Source organism: Aythya fuligula, chromosome 2 (assembly GCF_009819795.1).
Source record: "Aythya fuligula isolate bAytFul2 chromosome 2, bAytFul2.pri, whole genome shotgun sequence".
NCBI classification, from domain to species: Eukaryota; Metazoa; Chordata; class Aves; order Anseriformes; family Anatidae; genus Aythya; species Aythya fuligula.
In genome coordinates this window covers 62906751-62921223 of record NC_045560.1, presented here as the reverse complement: position 1 = coordinate 62921223, position 14473 = coordinate 62906751, and the positions used below count along the sequence as shown (strand labels likewise).

The window sequence follows — 14473 nt, the reverse complement described above, 5'->3', positions numbered from 1 at the left end:
CAGAAAACAAGTAGTAGGCCTTGTAGCAGCTGGAAAAAAAGTTTAAAAGTGTCCCATCTATACCCAGAAGGCTTTGATGCCAAGAGGCAAAACTAATTTGTACCCTATTAAATGAGGAAAAAAAAACTGGGGGGGGGGGGGAATGCTTAAGGTTGCCCAAGCTGTAGTTAGTTTGTTACTAGAGGTGCATTTTAATTTAGCTTTGCATAAGCACATGTGATAGTGAAAACACAAATGAGAGTTCAGGTCACCTGGCACCCTGCTTTTCCCAAAGCCCAGGCCTGCCTTCTTCCTGTTCCATGCCTGTCTGCACTCCCTTTCCTGTTCCTCAGTGGCAGGCCCAGCATCTTCTCCATTCTCATATTGATCTTTCCACCTCTTTGAGAAGAGACCCCAGGACTCACATGTTCCATTTTTTCCCTCTGTATTCCTGCAGCTGTTGTAGGTCAGTCTCATTCAGGTTTCCATGCGTTTTTTCACTGGTATAATCAAAAGCAGAATCAGGAAGTATGTAGGCATTTGCTAAAATCACACTTTTTTTCACATCTTCCATTGAGGTACACATGCTTTAGGGTTGCTTTCTAAGGAACCTCACAAGCTTTTAAATCTCCCTGCTCTGAAATCTTCTCTCATCTACAAAAGGCAATTTAGAGCCACAGCAGAGAAGTAGCAGGACTACAGTGCAGAATTAACCCATGTCCTTCTTTGCAGATCTCGTATGAGGACGTGGACCGCCTGAAAGGATTGGCTGTGATTGAGAACATGAGGGTACCGCACTTTCTGCAAGATCATGCCCGGTATATGGAGCAGTTGGAAAAGATTATGGAAGTCAATGAGCTGACTGATGAGGAACTCCAGGATCTCATAAATTAACAGTATTAATCAACCATTCACTCTGTGAAACTGAGGGTGTAGAAGTGGACTTCCTAGAGTTTACAAGAACGGACTTAAAAGGGGTGGGGTGGGAGGGAAGGGTGCCTAGAATACATGGAATTCAGAAAATGTCCCTTTGTGTTCCTTTTGCATTGTGGTTTTACACTGCTGTGTTTTGTTTCGTTTTTCTTCTAAGTGTGTGTATTTTTTTTAAGTTTGGCTTAGGAATTCCTTTGCAGTGATCTGAGCACTCATCTACTCTATTTTGTAGGCTAGTCATAGTGCTTGACACTTTCTTTGGTAACGTACTACCTTTTCCCATCCAGATTTAGAAGTGGAAGAAAAGGGAAAAGGGAGATTCTCCTTTTGTCTATTCATATACGCCTTGTCTTCAGTCAGCTTTCACAGCTCATGGTTATTGCACTGTTGTAGATCTTGCTACATCACTGCACAACTCTTTCCTATTTGGTCATCACTGCAACAACAGCAACAAAAAGTAAAGAAACAATCACGGTGCACAGAAGCAGGTCTTTGTGCAATAGGATGAAAGCTCTGATTAAAAGCTATAAAGGTTGGATTTTTTACTAGGAGATTTAGCATTAAAAGAAAAAAGGTATCACTGCTTTGATAACAGGTAGCAAAAAGCAGCTACCTGTAAACAGGTGGCAAAGTTAGCATCTTTATCCCACCGGTGTGTTACAGTTCTGCATCTTTATTTGTACAGTACATGTTTCAAGAAGTCGAATTCTGGAAAGGGTCATCTTGCTTTGAGGATAAGTATAGCATGGCTAGTGAGTTCAGTACAGTAGCATTTTGGGAGGAGGCTTGGGCAGAACTGGGATTTTGTTACTTTTGTTATAAATAAGTTTGGGAATACAGGAACATAAGTCAGCACAGCAAGCAACACCCACTTCTTCTGCAGGTCACTCGAGCCTAGAGAGGATCAAGTCACTGTTTGAGCAGCATCAGGCCTCCAAACTGCAGAAAGCTTGAGCTCGCAGAGCTCAGTGCAGAAATGAGACATGGGGAGAAAAAAACAACTCACAAGTGTCCTGTTTCTGTGTTCCCACAGAAGCGCTACACCACTTTAAGCAAACTTACCTCTGTTTTAACTGCTGGTGCTACATCCAGACACACGTACAGAGAGCACGTCACTGTAAGGAATGGCTAGTCAAACGATAATAAGCTTACATGATGTAGGAAATCTTACTACATAGACTATGTTTCCTGAATCCATAGTATTATGGCATTGTCAAGGCAAATTGAGTTTTGCACCTGGAAGTACTTTGACACAAAGGGTTTAGTTTTAGTAGGTAGTATTTTACTGGGATAAATCTGAACTCTTGGGAAGCTGTTATGGTACAAGAGCCTGGGTGAGAACAGGGGGTGGCCTTGGTGGAGCCTCTGTTGTTTCTTCCCCTACTTCCTTGGCCCACAGGTAACAGGCCCAGCATTGGAGGAGGCAAGTAGATGGAGCCAATGTTCTCTCTATGCCACCTTGCATGGATTTGAGCCCTGGTGTCCTTCTCTTCCCCATTTATCCTTGAATGGAAAAGAAGGAATAACCCTCCCACCTTCCCCAGCCTTATTTTACACCCAGGACATTAACAGCCATGACAGCAAAATCCTGAGAACATGTTTCATGACAGGAAAATACTAAAATCCAGGAGGAAGAGTTCTCAGTTGGCTAAGGGGCCCGAAGGTTTTTGAGTAATGCCACAAAACCAACTGCCTTTTAGCTAGTATTGCAGTGTGCGTGCAGCAGCTGGCTGACAGCTTCAAAAAATAAGATGCACTCAACAAGCATAAATTTACTAAATTTGGTTACTTTCAAGGCAAGGACCAAGAACTCTGCACAGGAGCCTTAATTTTGTGTTGTCGGTGTTGTTCACAATCTAAAAGCCTTTCAGCCTCTGTATGCTGAAATAAAATCCCTTTTTCTCCCCCTCAGACTGTCTAGTTTGGTCACTTGTAGCTTTGCCTGCAGAGCCTTGTTTTAGAACTGGACCGGGCAGACAGCCTAATGGGGGCAACTTGCAGTCCTGCACCCTTGGTATCTGGATTCAGATCTGGGCTCTTTGCTGGGAGTAGAAAGAAAGCCAGGTGTGGCTGAGGTCAAGTCAAAGACCACAGTCAAAAGCCATCTTCAGAGTAAATCACACAGAGATCATTTAAGCTACAAAGATTTGGGCTCACTTTGCAGATCCAAGGGTACATAAGAGGGCCAGGCCTTTACAAAAAAGACGGTTTTGAATAGGTATTTTCTTACTATGGAGAATTTCCTTCCTCCGTTTACTTCTACACCAAGTGCTTTGTCCCTTACCCTGGTACTTGTGTGCTATGAACTACAGATATTTGCTGTCCCAGGTCCCTGGAACCAGGAGGCCGTGTTGCCACCCTGCTTTGCCACAGGATACCATGCCCACCGCCCTTCCTCCAGCACCCTCTTCCACTGCCCTGGAGCCCTAAATGCTAGCGCAGGCCTTTCTGCTTTACTACCAAACTTGTCTCATTTTCCCCGAAGTCGTTGAACTACTTCTGTTCTCCGTTATTCTAGAAATAGATTTGCCTAGTGCAAGGTTTGTCTGGAAGTAGTCACTATAAAGATATTACTGTAGCTGTAGATGAAAAACCTGCCAGCTTCTGTTTTGTCAGATTTGTCCTTCCGCCTTTGTAAGTATTTCAAATTTTGAAGCGGAGCTTTTGTAAGTTTTCCTGAATTTCCTCCCCTCCACACTGTGAATAGCCTGGTTACTACCTTATGGTACTGAAGTTCTGTAATAAAGTTTTTGGATGGCAGTGCACGTGAGCTTGTGTCACTACCAAGTTTCGTGATGTCAGTGATGTGACTGTGCCTTTTGTAGCTGTCTGGTCCAGTTGCTTTGCTGTATGAATGTCTCATTACTTCTGTGTTGTTCCTATAGAGAAACATGGCCAACTTTGGGAAGGCCACCCTGCTTCACCAGACCCGTTTTCAAGGAATTTTTATACAAGTTTTACAAATAAAACTAAATGAAAGAATGACAGATTAGAGTACTGTAGCGTTACTCTCTTCGGGCAGCATTGCTTTACAGCTAGCTGGACATCCCAAGCTGCACGTGAAGGCTTTCTGGCACACAGTTTTGAGAAACATCACTTAGGGCAGGACTCTGCTGCCTGAACCCTGCTCCTGGTGGTAGCACAACAAGGGCCGGAGAGGCTAAGAGCAGACTCGATGGTGTGAGGAGCAGGGCTGGAGGTGCAGGAACAGGCCCAGGCCACGCCACTCCTTGTGTGTGGTGGGGCAGGGTGGAAGGAGGCCCTGCAGAGGGGACATGTCTCAAGTGGCTTGTGCAGTGCTGTGGGGCTTCAGAGGATAACCAGAGCACACATACAAGCAGCAGCCCCCTTGCACAGCTATTGTAGTGGCAGAGGTCCTAGCCCAGCAGTCCCGAGTTGTGCTTGAAGGTTCTCATGGATACATTAGGCCCTACTTTTACCTCATGCCATATACCAAATGAGACAGGCCAGGCTGTCCCCTCCACCTTACTTGGTTATTTCTTCTCCATGGATTTTGTCTTGGTCTCTAGTACTTATTCTTCAGGCTGCCTTAATTTATAATCCCAGTCCTTCACCTTCCTTTTTATCTCACAAAACTGTTCACTACCACATCATCCATCCCCGAGCCTAGAAAACCAGACAAGTAGCTTCCACCCACCAGAAAAATCCATACTTGCTCTATGACTCAGCCTCTGCCGCTTCCACCCAATATTTCCAAACAGAGGCCCCCTTTATTTTGTCTCTGGAAGCTCTGCAGCTCCCAGAAAAGCAGCTTTTCCAGGTTCTGGCAATATATCTCACCAGCTGCACAGGACCACGAGGAAAAGCACCCAGCTGTGCTTCACCTCTCCACCTGCTCGCCATCCCTCCTCCTTTCCCAGCTCCTCTCACAGCCCCATGCTCCCTCACCTCCCAGCACCTTTGCTCAGACATCTCCCCACCCTTCTCCTTAGGGCCCTCTGCACTGCAGCTATGTCCTAGACATACAGTACTTTGGTGAACCCCCACCAGCTCCCTGATCCCCATGCATGTGGGATTTCTCACACATTCCCTCCTGCCCCCAGCCCTTTCAGGCTTCTTCCTGAGTCCCTGACTGTCCCAGGGGAAGTCCCTTTGAGGAAACCAGTAACAAGCTGGGGAAACATCCTGCTCAGAAGCTGTTCATTCGGAGTTATTCATTATTCAGGAAAACGAGTAACATTCCTACAGTGAAAAGAATCAGGTTAAAGTTCCCATAGACCAGATGCCCAAGAAGTGCTCAAGCAGTAAGACAAAAGGGATGCAAAATAACTGTCCCGCTGCATAGCAGCGCCTGTTGTCTGCCAGTGTGCAAGATGATGGAGGTCTGAAGCTGTGATCTGGAGAAGGAAAAATTTCCTTGAAGGCCACTGCCTAAAAACTGGTGGGAACTTGCTCTGAGAGCTGGTGCACATTGTGTTATCTCCTCACACGAAGTTTGTGCAACACTGCAGTTCTGGTCTGTGCACATTCCACCCTATTTTCCTATTAAACAAGGCCTGTGTTTTCACACAGCTGATAAGGAGACACCCTGGGACGCCCCTCAGACTGGGAACATCTCAGCATGCGGGGTTACAAGATGGCCAGAAGGACGGGCCAAAGAACGACCCAGCAACTTACTTCCTAAAAGTACCTTTAACCCGTGAGCACTCTAGAGTAAATCCTTTTAGTTACGCTGATGTCACATGGAAGCTGTTTTGCTTCCAGATAGGAAGGTAAAAAGGACTTAAAGCTTAAAACCCTAAAAAACAAACAAACCTCATCTTATAACCAGGCAAATCCACCTTGAATGTGCATGTGTCTTTATATTACATACTACCCTACAATGCGTGGCCTTTCACGAGAGGCACCTAATCATGGGGTTGAGCCTCCTGACACCACCCGCAACCAAAGCAGGAATTGGCAGCAGACAACACCTTTCAGGGAGCTACAGGAGGTCTGTAACAACAGCTCGTGAGGGTACGCCTGCCGTTCCCCGACACAACACAGATTGTCACTAACTGCAAATTTATAAGCTGTTAAGACTTACTGCCTCTCAAAGCATCCTTAAGAAGAAGGGAAACGATGACCCAAGAACATGCGAATGAGTCCTGACTTCTCCAGTTTCCTCACTTCCAAACTGTATCAGTACCAAGAGGTAGAGCAAGAAGTTTTAGCTGCATAGAAACTCTATATAAAAGTATGAAAACTCAGAAGGCCAAGAGCCTGCGTGGCTGGTGGCTGAACCATTATCTGTCCTTTAAAGGATGCTGATCACTGATTTCTGCGAGGGCTTAGTGCCAAGACCCACGCTGTTAACCTTGTTTGATCAAGCTCACACCTTTGCTGAACCTGGATATATTCAGCCTACTGCTGTCACCACCAGGCTCTTGGAAATTCATTTCCAGGACAGTTATTTGTGTTTGCTCCTTAGAGCTCCCCAAAACATCCCTCATGTATCACAACTCCTTTTTCCAAAAATTTACATCCCTGTTTAGTTTAACACTGCAAAGCCATAAGACCAAACTAACACTTGCTGAATAAATGTGCTTAATTGTGTAATCCCACAGAACAAGGCAGAGGCTTTGCCCTGAAGTAAACAGGTCAGAGCAAACAAGAAAGGAGAATAATTGGCTGTGCGTATTTTAGAAGCCAGGGGAGATCTGGAGCTGGCACATGGTCAGGAGAAGAGAGGAGCTGTAAGAAGCAGCCAAATCTCACCTCCAGCAGGCAGGGAAGGGCTCCAACACCCTTCATCATGCACAAGTGAGCTGAATTGCCTTGCAGAAGTGACTATGCTTCGGAAAAATAAAGCTGTACCTAAATGGTCTATAGACACGTGATTCAACCTCGGACATAACCCCAGGGAGAGGAGCCCGAAGCATGTAGGTGCAGATTATATTTTAGGCCATGGCTACAACAGGTCTTTTGCAAGTCTCCCTGTTTCTCTCTGCACCATCTCCCTTGTTGCTGCTTCCCTCAGCACTGCAAGGGGAATAAAGCCACAGAAATCTGGGCTAGCATTGCCTCTGCTATTAAGAATGTTAACATAAAATTGCTACTCGAGATTGCCTCCAGAGTCACAGTTGCCGGCAGAGGCAGGAGCACACCAGCCACCGCTTCAGTTTTTGAGCCGCCACAATACAACAAATGCTTTTGGGGACCTCCAAAACCCAAGAGGGAAAGAGTCTCACAATAACCTTACCATCCTGCAAGAAGAGTGGAGACAAAAAGCAAAGCAAGCTCTTTAAAAAAAAAAAAAAAAAAAGTGAAGCTATGAAAACAGTCAGGCACTGCTGCTCCCCACCATGAACTAACCAGGTGCATACCTCGCAGTGACCCTCCACATGAGGGAGGGCTCCACCAGCAGGTACCAGACTCCCCTGTCCTCCTCCCCATGCTCTGTAGGATCCATCTTGCTCTTCCTTCACACCTGCAGCAGATTAAAGGGGATCCAGGCCTTTCAGGTTTTATTTCCATAGCTGTGAAGCCATTGCAGCCTTCCAGTGTGGTAATATCCAGAAAGCATGAGCATGGGTCTCACAGGTAGCAACAAACACAGGATGAAATTTTCCTCAAGCTGAATTACACCCAGGTGGGTGCAGAGGTCACCTGTGCTCCCAGCGGGCAGCAGACATTACCCACCTACCTCAGCCCACAGATAACAGCTTCAAGATGCATGAGAAGGAGCACATTCTTGGGGATTTTACTGCCACACACCTCCTGTGGTGTTCATTTGACCATGGGACCATGGTAACTCCATTGCACCCTAACCTATACTTTGCAGTGTTCCAGGAGAGCTACTTGGATCAAAGTAAGGGGATACAGCAAAATTACGTCTGCTGGAAGAGGACAAAGCAGTAGTAAGAAGCCAGAACCAAAGCTGGAACCTAGCTCTCTTGCTGCCTTGTTTAATGATCTGGGACAAATGCTTGCATCTCCCATTTTCAACAGGGAGTGCTGAGAAAGTGAAGGTACATTTTTGTCTGATGCTCTGAAATCTTAGTCATCCACTGAATCACTTGAAATGTCAATGAAACCTCCCTCTACTGCGGTGTGAGCGTGTGCACAGTGCCTTAAGAACAAGGATGTGTTTGTGGAAACATGAACTACAATTTCACCTTCTGCACAATGTGCAATTGCGCCCTGGCAGGCGGTCAGGAGGCAGACAATATGCCTCTTTAATAACAGCACATTTATTGCTTTGCCTGAAACCTAATGGTAGCAGATTGCTACAGGACTCCAAACCACCGTTTCCTGCAGTAACCTGTTTGCCGTTCAGAGCCAATTTACCCGAGCTGGCTTCTCTGATCTGTTCGATTATCTTCTCTCTAACCTTAAACAATCCAGCAGGATTTTTGCTGTGATGTGAGGCTGAGGCGAGAGAGAAAAAAAAATGTCTCTTCCCCAAGCAAACTCAGAAGAATCCAGCTGCCAGCTGGATCCGTGGCAGAGCTTCCTTCCTTGGCAAAGGCTATCCCACCCTGCTTCAGTTTTACTTTGGCATATACAGTAAGAAACACCATCTGAAATATTCAGCCACATGTGTTTGCATGTGAGTTGTTGCTGCCTGAAATTAGACGGTCTTTCGGAAAGTTAAACTCACAAAGATGCTATGAGAATATTACATTGTTTTGCTGTAATACCCTCAGTTATAGCATCTCCTTGGTTTGGCACTGCTGTCAGGAGTATTTTTCCCTTTATAGCACAATAAGTCATGTCAGAGAGCTTTTCTTTTCACTCAGCATTAAAATGTGCTGCGTGGTCAAACTGGACTCTGGAGCAGAACACGCTGGGTTAGTGGGCAGCTCTGTGCCTTTCACATGCAATGTATTGCTTTTGTAGGTGCTGAATTGCTTTTTCCAGTCCTTATAAGTTTCTCCCCTCTAGGTCACTTTCTATTAATTGCTACTTCACGAGTTTTTTGTACTTGGTAAATCCGATGCTCCTTCCCAGGCACTACATGGCAGCTTGTTGACCAAAGTCCTCCTCCCTGCTCAGGACATGCGCAGAAACAAAACTGCATAGGAGAACCCCACGTTGGAAGCAGACATCATCCCTGCTCTACATATGATGATCATATGCCACATTCAGACTCCTTGTAATGGTGCCTGAAACAGGCTTATGAGCTTAGGAGAGGGATGCAGAACTGCCTGTTCTTCCAGAAGCAGAAATTGAAAACAAGGCTCCCAGCAGAACTGATGGGCAGAGGTGGGTGCAGCACACCTACCTCTTTGATCCTCCCTCCTTGCTCTAGAAGCTTGCTCCAATTGCTATGCCAGTGGACAGAGGACCAGGGCTGTTCCTGTGAGATCCCCAACAGGAAGCGAAGCAAAGGGCACTGCCTTGAGTGCTGACAGGTGGAGAAGTGAACCAGGTCCTACAAAGGGATGAGTCAGTGCTTTCCCAGCTCCTGACAGCTAACATGCAGGAAAAAATATCACTGAATGCTGAACATTAAACTAAAAGCCAAAGCCGAGCTCTGTGAAGCCCTTCCAGGACAAAATGCACCCTGCCCAGAAGCAGGGAGAGGAAGGGAAGGATGAGAGGTGTCCACGCCCGCACTGGGCTGAGGAAGAATGGCGCTTCTCTGGGCATGAGGGACTACTCAGGTCCTTCTGCTCACGTAGGGACCTGGCCCCCTTCCCTTCCCTGCTTCAGCAGTTTTTGCAAGTGCTGAGCTGCACTTAGGAATTGCCAAGAATTTAGTGTCTTTCTTTTTGTGGCCTCTGCTACTCCCCTCAATTTACAAGGCAGCAAAGAAAAGTAACCATCACACACACCATGGCAGCAAAGCCCTGTTTCACTGCAGTTTAGCAAAGATCCCATACAGTATTAAAAGTACACTTTATTTTCTGTACAGTTCTCATCCAGATCTCCAGGCAATGTCCATTGTGTGCCCATAAAAAGTTACAGATTGCTCTATTGCCATGAGACAGTAACTGTCCCAAGAACTGTCCATGAGGGACAGAGAGCGACAGCCATCAAAGTCAAGTGCTGATGCTTTCTGGACGCGGGGAGGATGATGGGAAGGAGGGAGAGGGGGAGGCAGCTCTGCTCTGCAGCTAAGTCTCAAGCAAACAGAGCTACGGGCTGCTCCTTGGGGACCAGGAGACACCCCCTGGTTCGTATCATCGTTCGTGCTTAGTGTTCAAGTCGTTGCGCTCAAGGGTCACCCCATTTCCATTCCGTGTCACCTCCTTCCTGTTCCAGTCCTTTTCCATGTAAAATTCAGCTAACACAGGGCAGTGGTCCGAAGCCACCCCACCCCAGGACCAGTTATCAGGGATCCATGGGTTTGTGAGACCTTCCCGCACAACAGCCCAGTGGCCTGCATGAAAAAGAATTGCAGAGAAACAAGATTAATGTGGAAGGGATGCCTGGATTTAAACGTTTCCACAAGCTTGCAAAAGAACTATTCAGCATGCCCAGTAATTGAAGGCAGCCTCACCAGCAGCCGTAGGAAGTCACTACAGCCCCCACATTCGCCACGCACCGCTAACCACACACAGGTTTATGACACCTAAGTAGAAACTCTACCTGTGAAAACCTTTTTCAAGCTGCGGCTGATCCAGATGTTGTCCAGTGACTTGCATCCTTGGGGGTTCTTTGTGCTGATATTGGTGAAGGTACCTGAAGGGACCAAGTGATGGAACTTCTCTTTCCTCAGTATGTCGTGGTCACTGCTGTCGGGAGCCTGGTTAAAATCTCCCAGGATGATCACGTCTTTTTCTCCTGGAAAACAAGAAAAATGGAAAGAAAAAAATAAATGTAAGGAAGTACTGGATATCCGCTCCCTAAATTCAAGAAGGGGAGGTAACAGAAGGAAGAAATATACAAATACTTTGTAGCAAAGCTGACTTTACTCTGAACTATTGAAAGCAATGCTGCTTAAAGCCTTTTTCACTGGGTGTTTACTCATGGCCCTTCTGTTCAGGACAAAAAAAAACATCCAGTACATGTTTCTTGTTTGGTTCTAAATATCTTGGTTACACTGGCATCCTTTGCTTGCTGCTCACAGACAGTGACAAATCCAAAGACTAGCATTTCTGGTCTTAGAGGCTTTTATAAATCTGTGACTTTGTAAGCTTCTTTTTTTCTTCTTCTGTAAGATATACATATTGGCTCCAACCTGCCCTGACATTTTCTTTTTATAGCTTTCCTGTAAGAGTCAAGGATATTTTTGTGATAATTCCTGGAAGACACAGGCTTTTGGTAGTATATATTGGAACAGGCTGCCCAGGGAAGTGGTGGAGTCACCATCCCTGGAAGTCTTCAAAAGACGTTTAGATGTAGAGCTTAGGGATATGGTTTAGTGGGGACTGCTAGCGTTAGGTCAGAGGTTGGACTCGATGATCTTGAGGTCTCTTCCAACCTAGAAATTCTGTGATTCTGTGTGATATATCAGAGCCCTGAAAGTGCAGTGCTCATTCTAAGCCTGTGCAATGAAGAAATCTCAAAGAAGAAGCCTGAGTAGCAGCCTGCAGTCCTGATAGCAGGAGGTTATTAGTTCACAAACCCCACAGACACTTACTGGCTATAGAAGCTTTCATTCTCCCAGATGGCTGAAGAGATACTATTTAACTTGTGATGTCTTCGAATTTGGCTAGGGCTGAATTTCCAAAGAAACCATGGAAATTACTTGAAATGCTCATCCAAAAATCCCATCTTTCCATGGAAATATGATTACCTCACTTATATTTTATTTCCAATCCTAACTGAATGAGAAAGGAAACACTGGACCTTAATTTTATACCCACAGCATGTGTTCTTCAGAGCTCCACTGCTGTAGACAGAGACATCCCAGCTGTGCACCAGGTAAGAGGAGAATGGACATGCCCCGGTGCCCATCTCAACCCCCTGCCAGAAAGGTGTGATGAGCTCCAGGACTGTGATAGCTGAGCAAAGACACTGCTGCAATGCAGAGCTTGGTACTGGGGAAGGAGGAAGCTGCAACAGGGATGCACAAATGCACCAAAAATTATAACAGAGCTGACTTCAGAGAAGAAAACAATTCTATTCTGTAAGCCCCTTTGCTTTCTGGGGTTGAAGTGTGGAGGCAGAGGGGTGGACCAAGTGATTGCTCTACCATATGCAGCTCTCATGGATAAAGCTATTTGTTGGCTGCTGTTGCTTTAGAAGTAGCTAGCCAGGAGAGGGAGCACAAGTTAAACAACAAAATCCATTGCACTGCTCTGCTTGCAGTGCTTCAAAAAGGGATTGGGAGAGGGCAGGAGTGCAGAGAGATTGATAGTTTATGACTTAAAACAAACAAACAAACAAAAAAACAACTTTAAAACATGATGCTTGCTAGGATGCAGAGGGGTGATGAAAAAATAATGAAACTACTTGTGTTTTTTCTGCCCTTTGCAAGCCAAAAATCATACTTCACATGACATGATATTTAAATATTATTCTGCAAAGTGTTAGTGGTAGTGACTTACCTACCTCTAGAAGAAATAAAAAACAAACCCAAACCCAAGTTATTTTAAGCTCCATCAAAACCCAAATGAAAATCAGTGTTTGTCTAATGGGGAAGGACCAAATTCCCTGGAGGGAACTGGTTTTCTCTCATGACCTGAATAAAGTGCTTGAATGGTGCCTCCAAAATGTCACCTTCCACCTTTACAGCTCACATCTTGGCCAGATGGGCTTCCATTCCTGCACAACGCTGAGCAGCAAGCTTGCTGAGAGCTGGCAGTTTTGCATGCATCTCACTGCAAAAAAAACAAGATCTCTCACTTGCCAGGCCGTGGAGGATGAACCTGATGACATTACACCTGGGTGCCATGAGGCTGCAAGGAAATCGCATCATAGGGCAGCCGTAACTGGGTGCTCAGAGGTGACCATGCTGCTGCAGTCCTTCCGGACTAACGCTTGCTTAACGGCCAAGGCAGCAGTTGGCTTCTGCCATGCTCTTAGCCCAGTGATATGAAGCAGTAAGGCCACTCCAGAAAGCTCCAGGGCATACCCTTAATGCAGATTACAAATGGCAGGCAAGCAGGAATCCTAGCAACAGCACCTCGATCCTGCACTTAATATATTTCTTTTAGCCAATTCTCCAGCCTTACGTGAAAAATATATTAAAAAAATCATAATCAGAAGTGGAAATTCTAACTGACTGTTCAGTTCTGAACAATTTAAAAATAGCAGAGGATAAAACAACCAACACGTAGACATGTTTGTGGAAGCAGGTACAAAGTCGGTCTGGAGTATGCACAGGAAATGAGTCACTGTATTCTTCGCTGTTTTAAACTTTCTCATGCAGAACAGCTAAGCATAAAATCCTAATGCAACATAAAGCAGACAGAGATGGAATAGATGGGGTGCAGCAACCATTCGAGAAGCCAAAACCCAGTTTGCCAGCACATCACCGAGGCAAAGGGTTACTTCTGGTCCCCTCTGCCAGAAGCTTCTGGGGTTCCACCTTACTGCAAATCCCTGGGAGAAAGGCTGTGCAGCCCACCTGCGCTGAGCAGAAGAGGCAGATGAGAGCATCGATGGTCTAGATAACCGCCAGCTGCATTTCCCCTCATCCTGGCTCACTAATTCTGCCAGCTCCTGTGACAGCAATACCGTGAGCAGCAGCCCTGTGGTTTCTGTCTGATCTGCCTCCCGTTGCCCCCAATGGACACCAAACAGCCAGAGCAAAGGAAACAAATCTGTCTGGGTTCTCCTGGGTGTGCCCCAGAAAAGAAAAGCCCTGCCTTAACTCTGGTCCCCTCTGTGGAGCGGCTGAGCACTGCTGCAAGGACACCAGCCTGCACATCTGATCGGCTGCGCACTGATGCAAGCAGCTGAGGGACTGGACTTGCAGTGCACAGAGACAAAGGCAACCACCTGTGGAAAGTCTGCAGCGTTGAATTCTGCTGTTCTGCAGGGACTGTGAAAGCCTCCTTGGTTTCACAGCAGTCCAAAGAGACCCCTGTAGGACACTCTCTCCTGACTTCCCCATGCCCTGAATCAGTCCCCTAATGAACCAGACTCTTAAACCCCTAAATTCCTCCTGAAGAGAGTGAAAACCAGATCATGAGAAGGATGTGACATCACATCAGCTGGTAAGATGCTGCCTCTCAAAGGTCTTCTAAGCCTGATGCATGGGTAATCTGTGCAATATGGACAAGCCAGATGGGAGAAAATGACTAAGCCAACTCCCTGATCCCTGGGTCCAGCACATCCAGGATGGCATCTTTGTGGCCATGTGGCCACAGCAAAGACTTGAGTCCCTCTGGTGCTGCTGAAGGGAAAAAGAAGGAGGGAAAAGAGATGCCAGATCCACTTGTCTGATGGGAGAAATATGGAGACACCACTGCTCTGGGGAATGGAGACATTACATGAGACTGTGTGTAATAACTACATTCCCTTGGATGCTCACGTGTCCCTTTGTAAGGATGAAAGACAGCAAATAAGGTGCCTGTTTGCAAAATGGGAACAGAAACTCACACTTAAAGGAGTATCCACAGGAAAATCAGTCTTAATTAACCATATTTTATGGATTGCTTTGGAGAAAAAATGAAGGATCGCGGTAATTTTAAGCATGACATTGATTTTGGCAGTACTGAAA

At 46.0% G+C, this 14473-nt stretch overlaps 2 protein-coding genes across 3 annotated transcripts in view; one reads left to right on the top strand and one right to left on the bottom strand.

Annotated features, from left to right (window-relative positions):
• The window catches only part of KIAA0895 (KIAA0895 ortholog), a 36201-nt gene extending 32488 nt beyond the window's left edge, over positions 1-3713 (top strand). For both annotated transcript variants that reach the window (XM_032181421.1, XM_032181422.1), the window contains one exon: positions 712-3713. In XM_032181421.1, coding sequence (XP_032037312.1) covers positions 712-873 — 162 coding nt within the window. In that variant the 3' untranslated portion in view covers positions 874-3713. The remainder of the gene's footprint in view (positions 1-711) is intronic.
• Positions 3714-7548: 3835 nt separating this feature from the next.
• The window catches only part of EEPD1 (endonuclease/exonuclease/phosphatase family domain containing 1), a 63740-nt gene continuing 56815 nt past the window's right edge, over positions 7549-14473 (bottom strand). Inside the window, exons 6-7 of the mRNA XM_032181070.1 lie at positions 10450-10644; positions 7549-10240 (exon numbers count right to left, since the gene is read on the bottom strand). Of these exons, the coding sequence (XP_032036961.1) occupies positions 10041-10240; positions 10450-10644 (395 nt within the window). The 3' untranslated portion in view covers positions 7549-10040. The remainder of the gene's footprint in view (positions 10241-10449; positions 10645-14473) is intronic.